The sequence below is a fragment of the Saccostrea cucullata genome, unplaced genomic scaffold (assembly GCF_032062105.1).
Source record: "Saccostrea cucullata isolate Sc308-1 unplaced genomic scaffold, CSIRO_AGI_Scuc_v1 ctg11332, whole genome shotgun sequence".
In the NCBI taxonomy this organism is placed as follows: Eukaryota; Metazoa; Mollusca; class Bivalvia; order Ostreida; family Ostreidae; genus Saccostrea; species Saccostrea cuccullata.
In genome coordinates this window covers 1-9,410 of record NW_026922534.1, presented here as the reverse complement: position 1 = coordinate 9,410, position 9,410 = coordinate 1, and the positions used below count along the sequence as shown (strand labels likewise).

At 32.7% G+C, this 9,410-nt stretch overlaps 1 protein-coding gene across 1 annotated transcript; it reads left to right on the top strand.

Annotated features, from left to right (window-relative positions):
- The first annotated feature begins 4,657 nt into the window (after positions 1–4,657).
- On the top strand, positions 4,658–8,059 carry LOC134261919 (fibroleukin-like). The gene is made up of 6 exons (XM_062744307.1): positions 4,658–4,853; positions 5,382–5,518; positions 5,701–5,797; positions 6,144–6,311; positions 7,502–7,764; positions 7,906–8,059. The coding sequence occupies exons 1-5, from the start codon at positions 4,658–4,660 to the stop codon at positions 7,762–7,764; spliced, it is 861 nt and encodes a 286-aa protein (XP_062600291.1). The 3' UTR covers positions 7,906–8,059.
- Positions 8,060–9,410: the final 1,351 nt, after the last annotated feature.

Here is a 9,410-nt window from a genome sequence, read left to right as displayed (position 1 = left end):
AAGACCTTTTATTTGGGTACCATTAATTTTTACCTCTGATCTCTTGACCTAGGATACACATTTTTACAAGAAAAATACCAAACTTTAAACTTGGCCTAAATTTTGATCAGTAGGTGCTAGGGCTTTCATGCTTATCATGTGTATTCACTGTCAACAGGTATAAATATGTTTGACCTTGAACTCTAGGGTCAAATCTTGACCCTAGAATTTTAACCACTTAAAAAAAAAATTACCTTGGCAATTAACCTTTGAACAGGAAGTACAAGGGATTACTCATTTCACATGTGCATTCCTTGTGACAAGACCTTCTTCTGATATCAACAATTTGAACCCTTTGACCTTGACCTTTGAGTTTGACATATATTTGAGAAACTTCAACCTTCGCCATACCCTAGACTTCCATACAGGGACATCAGTGTTTCACAAACACATATTGTCTTCATTATTATTTGGTGGTGTCTCCATATGAGGGAAAATGAACAAATTACTAAAGAAAATATAAAACATGAATATGTTGGTCATGCATATCTCTGCATGAAAAAAAAACAGCTTTTCAAACACTGTAACCATATTGTAACCCTTTCAAAACACTCATTTGAGCTTTTCTGGTTTCCTTATCATATAACGTCTGTTGTGACGTGTCGTCCGTCTGTTTGTCTGAAAACTTTTTACATTTTTAACTTCTCTAGAACCACTGGGCCAATTTTACCCAATTCATATTGAAATATGTACATTTGTATGTCAGACTGTCCATCTGTCTCAATAAATTTAACCTTGGTCATCACGGTCATATCTACTGAATGAGAAGAGACAAGACATTCATATTAAACGTATGTACATGTACTAGTATTTACCTGTGAGAATGGCATGGGTTTTTTTTACATGTGACCTAGAAGTTTGACCTACTTGTAAAAAAATTAAATTGTTATAAATTCATCATTTTGAAAGAGAAAAGTCAGGGCATTCATATTATAATGCATGTATATTATTACCTGTTATAAGACCTTTCCAAATAAATCATGACTTTTACTCTGTGATCTTGACCTTGAACCCTAACCTACTTTTCAAAAATGTTGCATTTGCTGATAATTTTGAGATGAGATATGACTCTCACATTTGACATGTACATTAATTATTCATAAGAATTCAAAGTGTTTCCCAGCATGCAATGCTTTTTTACCCCTTGACGTTGATGTTTTACATAATTTTCAAAATATTTAACTCGCCTAAAAGATGATTAGGGTTCTGAGTAACATTAAGGATGACTTCAGGCAAGACAGGGCTTTTTGCACAAAAAAAAACATTTTTCGACCCTCATTTGACCCCCGGGGCAAAATCAAAATTACGAAACCTTACTGCAAATCTACATGACACCACCAACCATCTCCCAAAAGATGATTAGGCTACTTTGTAAAATGTAGGAGAAGTTCAGGGAAGATGGGGCTTTTTGCATAAAAAACGTCATTTATTTACCCCTTTTTGACCCCCTGGGGCATAATCAAAATTCCGAAACTTTACTGCACATCTATATGACACCACCAACCATCTCCTAAAAGGTGATTAGGCTGCTGAATAAAATGTAAGAGGAGTTCAGGGAAGATGGGGCTTTTTGCATGAAAAACGTCATTTTTCGACCGCCATTTGACCCTCCAGGGCAAAATCAAAATTCCGAAACCTTACTGCACATCTACCTGACACCACCAACCATCTCCCAAAAGGTGATTAGGCTGCAGAATAAAATGTAAGAGGAGTTCAGGGAAGACGGGGTTTTTTGCATAAAAAACGTCATTTTTCGACCTCCATTTGACCCCCCAGGGCAAAATCAAAATTCCGAAACCTTACTGCACATCTACATGACACCACCAATCATCCCCTGAAAGGTGATTAGGCTGCTGAGTAAAATGTAAGAGGAGTTCAGGGAAGACGTGGCTTTTTGCATAAATTACTTTATTTTTCGACTCCCATTTGACCCCCCGGGCAAAATCCAAATTGTGAAACCTTACTGCACAGCTACCTGACACAACCAACCATTTCCCAAAAGATGATAAGGATACCGTGTAAAATGTAGAAGGACTTCAGGGAGGACGGGGCTTTTTGCATAAAAAAAACATCGTTTTTCTACCCCCATTTGACCCCCCGGGGCAAAATCAAAATTCCAAAACTTTACTGCACATCTACATGACACCACCAACCATCTCCCAAAAGATGATTAAGCTACTGTGTAAAATGTAGGAGGAGTTCAGGGAAGAAAAGTGTGACAGACAGACGGACGGACAGATGGACGGACACGAGTAACAACAATATACCCGAACTTTCTTTAGAAAGTGCGGGTATAATGAAATATCATATTTTGTTCTTGATATATGTTTCAAGGCTCTTTTTTCTATTATTTGGTCACATTTCATTCTCCAATTGCTTTATATTTTTACGTGTATGACTTTTTAAAATTCAAAGAATATTTTTTTAACTTTTGAATACTTTTTTACCATAGTAACGTATGTAAAAGTTGACTTACTAGACATGTTAATCATACATTTGAGACAACTGACCATCAACATTTGGAAACAGTCATTGCCAACTGTTTGCTTTGCCGCAATTGTTAACTATAGGGCTCTAAACATGTTAAAAATGTCTTTTTCAAACTTTAAGACATGTTGCCATGGTAACTATAAAACATAGCAACCAATTTTTGCCTGATTTCAGTTTAGGGTATCGATGACTTTTATCATAGAGAGTTTGGAGAAATTCTGAGACTATGCATGCCACAGCTCTTATATAAAATTTCAAATCATTACAGATAATGGCTCTTAAATCCTAACCAGCAAAGGTTTAGGAAGACAGAGTCCCGAATGACATTGGGCCGATCATGCATGTGTTTAATATCCACCAGGATTGTATTAAATTCCGCAGTAAGAGGTTAACTAACTTCTTTCTCAATTTGACCCCATTTCTTCACCACTTTTCATAAAAATAAAAACGACAATGATAATTGTTCGCTTTTCATAAGCATGTTAGTTTATTCACTGGAACTCTTGAAGAGTACCGGAATGACTCATTTTCTATATTCCTTTTGTTACATAATTCCTTCTAGATTTTTGGACTTGAGCGACCAACAGGTGTTGGGGAGTGGAGACCTCCCTGTATGACCTGTATGAAATGCAACCAAGACAGTCAAGATTCAGCTTTCCACTTTTTTATTAAATTAAACAATTTATTTGTAATTGCTATGATTACAGTAAATAATTTCTAACAATGTACTATAAATTATACTAAACATTGCTAGTTATAATATAAAAGATTGTAGCCTGTAACTAAATTAAGCCATGTGAAAATGTTTATAATTTGACAAAAACCGGGCCGTTCATTTTATACTAGGTGTACCTTTGTAGATTTACATCTCCATATTTGTAACTCCTTCGAAATTTGCAAAAATTACTTTAAATTTTAATTTGAATTTAATTACTATTACTTCTGATCTTGAGTACGTTTTAGAATTTTTATGCACTTTTGAAATAATTTCCAATCTTTTGCATAATCTTTCAAATATCATTTGTTGTTATTCGAGCTAATTTATCCAAATATCTGACCTCTGGTCACTTCAATACTATTTATTGGTTCCTTCTTCATCCTAACCAAATACATTTTTTAATAACTAGTAAGTAGCAACTGCACTCCCATGATTTATTTCGTGGGACTGTCCGGTTTAAAAGTTCAATTCCTATTGATTAGCCTCTTTAATTACTTTTATCTGTAGAGCTCGCGTTCCTTTGTCAGACAAAAGTGCAAACTCATAGCATCCGTTTTATTCTTATATTTACTACAATTTTTGTTATGATAATATCTTAATACAGTTGATTTCTCGTTGATATTAAACCTAAATTATCTGCAACCTAATTCCAAAAAACTTTTATTTAACACATTGTCTAGCATCTGGGATATATAAAACCGACAATTTTTGATAGATTGTAGAAATACCCGAAATACGGGCACACAGTCACAGGTTTCCTCACTACATCTTCTGCTTCTGATTGGTTTGTGTATCTAAAAATATCTTTTTGCGGTTGGCAAAGCTACCTTAGCATGTCCCACTTTCCGCTGTTCATCATTTTGGGCGCTGTCGTTACTATCGAGATCGCAAAGGGGTCAGTTGTCGTAAAAATACGAGACGTACTCGATGACGATGCAGATATTTTAATAATCATTTTTAATCAGAAAATATAAGTAGTAAATTTCAATTTACAATATTATAAAGTATTTAATTATCAAAAGTTAATAAAAACTACTACTGACATTACTTTGAATGCGACTTTTATTCCAATTTGTGTTAGGTAAAATGCTCACACTCATAAAACATTAATTTGAATATTTGGAATTGGAAATTTACATCAAATTCATCAAATCAATATCTTGATTAATGAAACAGGCTGAGTACGTAACTATTAGCCAATCATTTTCAGTGATTGATGTATATTTTGATATTTATATTTGGCGTTCTGTATACTAGATAACAAATTTCTACAGGTACCCCACAACTCAGCCAGTAGTTCTAAGTACAATTTACGATATGGGCGCTCCCTGTGTTATTATTTTAGTTTTGGTTTTTTTAGCGGTGTGCCAATCTACCATTATTTCGAGGAAATACACCGCACAACTGGAAATGGATAATAAGAAGTCAAATGAAGACCTTTTGGGAGAACACAACTCTACATCAGTTATAGAGTGTGCAGCGCGTTGCCAAAGAGAGTGTAATTTCTATGGGTTTAATCCACAGACGAATAAATGTCGGACCCACACGAAAGTTTTTAAGTCGGGGATGTTAAATGAGGGTGGTTGGAGATACTACTCACATGTCTGTATGTATATCTGTTAATTTGCTTTATTTCATGTGCCACAAATTTAGATTAATATTATGATTTTTTATCGCTCAGCATGGCTAAGTAATAGTTTTCATTATTATTTCTAATCACTTCAATTTCTGTAATAAGAATACCAGCATTAAGGAAGTATATTTTCCTATTAGTTATTTCTATGGATTGTATACACATACCAAGATTTCAGCATTATTTTCTATTAGTTCTTTCTATGGATTGTATACACATACCAAGATTTCAGCATTATTTTCTATTAGTTCTTTCTATGGATTGTGCATACATAATGTGATTCCAGTACTATTTTTATGATTTTTTTTTCTCTACAATGTATATACATAGTACATGTAAGATTCCAGCTTTATTTTCTATTAGTTCTTTCTATGGATTGTATGTACATTTAATGATTCGAGTATCATTTTTATGAGTTATTTTTGTGGAATGTATTTACACAGTATGATTTCTGTATTATTTTTAGTTATCTTTAATGGATTTTAATTTTTTCTGCTTTAGTTATTCCCGTAGACTGTAAGGATCTTCAATTAGACGGATACTTTAATTCAGGGGTGTATGAAATCTACCCCAATGGAACCATCACCAGTCCTGTCCAGGCATACTGCGATATGACCATAATGGGCGGGGGATGGACGGTTTGTAGTTTATTTTAATATTAAAGCACATTATACAATGTATTTAGCACTCAATGTTTTTGTTGTTTAAAAGGATATAAATTGAAAAAAATATGAATATTTTTTGATTACCCGGTATAGCATAACATATTGATCACACAACTGTTTAAACACATGATTTGCTATACGTGTTAAATTTAAAGGCAATCCAAAAACGAATTTCTGGATCCCTGGAGTTTAACAGGAACTGGACGGAATATAAAAATGGATTTGGTTCACCGGTACAGGATGTCTGGGTTGGTAAGTGTAAATTCTTTTCCAATGGGAACTTTTCATGCCTTCAAAGTTTGAAAAATAGATGTGTCAGGTAATGGATTAAAGCGTAACAAAGATCTGAATTTAATACTAGGTAATATGTGATCTACGTCATTTACATATCATGTTAGATTTATATATCAAATAAAGAGAAAAAAAGAAGGAAAGAAAATAATTTAGCGGCATATTTTTTTATGAGACCAAAGTAAGCATTACTGTCTACAGCCAAGGAAAATAATTTGATTGTTCATTACGACAGATTCATATTTATAATAGAATTAATTGTATTGCAATGTGTTTTTTAGCTGATTAAACATACATCTTAATACAGGAAATGACGTAATCCATCAATTAACAAAAGAAAACAACCCGGCCCTTTATGTGTCCATCACTCTCCAGAATGGAACAACGCTTTATGAAATGTACGACCGATTTTTTGTCTCCGACGAAGCAGGAAAATATCAACTCTTTCTTGCAGGACCTGCCACGGGAACTTTAGGTAAGTGTATCTACGTTAAGTTCTTAAAATTAGGTTCCAATTACGTATATTATCATAATAATACTCTTATGTATTGAAATATTATTTTAAAGTTTTCAAAAAAGAGAAAGATATTTTTTTTCTGATATTTTTCTGATATTCTGTATATGTTTTTATTCCATGCTAATTAAACATGTTTCATATTTCAAAATATCATTTGCAGATACAATTAACATAATCAGCAGATATTGAATCTGTTATTGTCAAGTAGATACAATCTCTAATTATACGTTTTATGTACAAGGAAAATTATGTTAATTTTTTTTTTACAAACAAATCCAATATTTTCATTTGTTCAACATTGTTTTTCAGCTTGAGTTTCCTGATAATTTTTGATAATTCACATTTTAAGTAATACTAAAAAAATAGTTTACAGAGCATGATAGTCTGATTTTCAATGATTCACCTTTTTACTACTACGGAATAGGAAGTTTACAGTGTGTCATTAATCTTAAATGTCGAAAGGTTTACGAAAATTTGATGATAGAAAAATTTGATCGGATAAAATAAAAAAAAATAAAAAAAAAACCTAAAAAGCCAAATTCAAAAGACCTCAACGCGTTTCACATTTGCATTTATTTAATAGGAAATCTACCATCTTATAATATTCACAGATACACCATATCTTATCTCGTTATTAATGATTTACTTAGTATTTCATGTTATACATGTTTAAAGGCACGGTCTCGGACAAATATGAAAATTTCATTTTTTCATGTTTTCTAAAATTTCCAGGGACCTTTACCCCCCCCCCCCCCCCAATAATACCATGCTTAAAAATGTAACACGTCTGTTGTTTATTGTTACACTAGAAAGAATCTATGTGTATTGCGCAGTGTTTTGTTTTGTATTATTTTTATCTCTCTTTACAGGAAACAGCACGTTAAACTGTGTGTCTCAGACGTACTTCAGTATTAAAATTAATGTGATGTAAATTTATAATTATTATATCTGTTATATATTTTCTCTTATTCTGCAGGTACCGGTATTATAGACACCCTGGATTCTAGGACTGAACTATATAAAAATTATCACTCTTTCCAGCACCAAAAGCCGTCTATCTTAGAATTACCTCAGTATTATTATTGACGATTAGATTGAAAAATATACAAATCAATAATCTCTGTGATACATTTTGTTTAATTTTACAGGTGACGCTATGTTAGACACCCGCCATTCTTCCTCCAGTCTGTCTGGGATGTACTTCAGTACCCCAGATAGAGATAACGACGGGGCTAGTGGATTTAACTGTGCTGCTTACAGTGAAATAAGAGGAGGCTGGTGGTTTAATTACTGTCACATGGCCTTCCTTAATGGCCCATGGTCCCCGCAGTCCTGGATCAACCCATGGTCTCCCACAGTACAGAGTGGGACATCAGTGAAGGGGACCACCATGATGGTTAGACGGCACTAGGTAAACCTTATTTAATCTTAATAACATTTTTTTTTTGTTTTAGTATTACTGTGAAAATTTCAGTTATAAAAGTTTTTCTTTATTGAAAAAATACTATTATACATGTCTCTGTGAAGTATTAATTTAATTTTTTTCTAACAGACGAAAGATCAACCATGGTTTTGGCAAACCCTCAAGAGAAGATTTTAAATTAATTTTATCGCTGAGTTCTTTTTTTTAAATATTTAACATCAAGTAAAAACATGTAAACAGATATGTTTTCGGTAAAGGAAGGGGGTTGAGCTGTTCTGTTTTAGCGATACTGAATGTATTCAGTAAAAGATGTAGTTTATATGTGTTGTAATAAATTCGAAATTAGAAATATTTCGTTGTTATTTAGAAACACTGATAAATGAAAATGTCGGGGCGGAGAATTGGGATTTAGATTGCTTTATTGTTAAACCTATTATAGTGGAACCTGTTTAATCCGACACATTTGCAATATGTTTTACTGTGGTGTCCGCCATTTTATTTCATTTCTCATTTATACTGTCTTATGACAACGATCTTTACACGCTGCAATGCTACACTTTGTTTATTCTGACACATACATTTGTAATCTCTATTCCCCGTACAAGTCGAATAAGACAGGTTTTATGTAATAAGGAAGTAAAGATGTTTATAAAAGAAATATTAGGTATATTTGATGTTCATGTTTGCAGTATAATACGTAAAGGATTATGCTTATCTAAAAAATATCCTTTTCTTTTTCCACCCATACATTATTTTGAATGGATGAACATTTATTATCCATTAATCTACTATACAAAACCCACTTAAATTGATATTGTTAATTTTAATATCATGGAGAAAATAAGCTAAAAAGTTGAGGTAACACGTACTGAATATTTCTTTCCACAAATATAATTATACCATAAATATATTTAAATAGCTTGAATTTTAAGTGCGCCAAGAAACGCAATGATACTAGATTATGAGCTTAAAGTAAAAAAAAATACATTCTCTGAAGATCAATATCTTTTACTCCTACTTATTATCATTTGAAAAAGAAAAAAATAGTTTTTTTTTTTCTTGAATGCACAAGATACGTCATAGTAAACTTATATCGATACTGCAATTTTTCTTTTTTATTTCAAAACACCATAACACAGAACGGGAGTCAAAAGGTTACAATGTGTAATAAGTGTTTTATTCTGACGTCAAAAACGTTCAATGCCGTGCAAAAGCAAAGTCATAAGTGAAAATCAAAAAAATTAATTATCTAAATTGATTGTTACTTACGTTAGAGATAATTCCAGTATTCTTAATAATAAATCAAATTCCTGATAAAAAATCAAAACAAGACAAGGAGTTTGAAAAAGTTGATATATAAGCACTGATTCATTAGTTTTTGAAAGATGTAGTCTAATATCTGTAACGATTTATGCAAACGAATTTTCATACCGCGCGCTGGCGCATTACTCAATTTTGCTCTATACTCAGCACTTACGGCTTTTGAGCTGTGAGGGATCTTTTTCATGCCAGCACCTTCTGCAACAAGGGACCTTAATTGGTTTATTAAAGTATAATATAAGATATTTTAATAGTGTCTCATCAGAAGGACAGGTCTCCGTGTCTCATAGTAAGATTCGAACATGCGATGTAAG

Coding starts and splice junctions, on each gene's coding strand:
- LOC134261919 (XM_062744307.1), top strand. CDS start 4,658: ATGGATAATAAGAAGTCAAATGAAGACCTTTTGGGAGAACACAACTCT. Junction 4,854..5,381: donor GAGATACTACTCACATGTCT/GTATGTATATCT, acceptor TTTCTGCTTTAG/TTATTCCCGTAGACTGTAAG. Junction 5,798..6,143: donor GGTACAGGATGTCTGGGTTG/GTAAGTGTAAAT, acceptor ATCTTAATACAG/GAAATGACGTAATCCATCAA.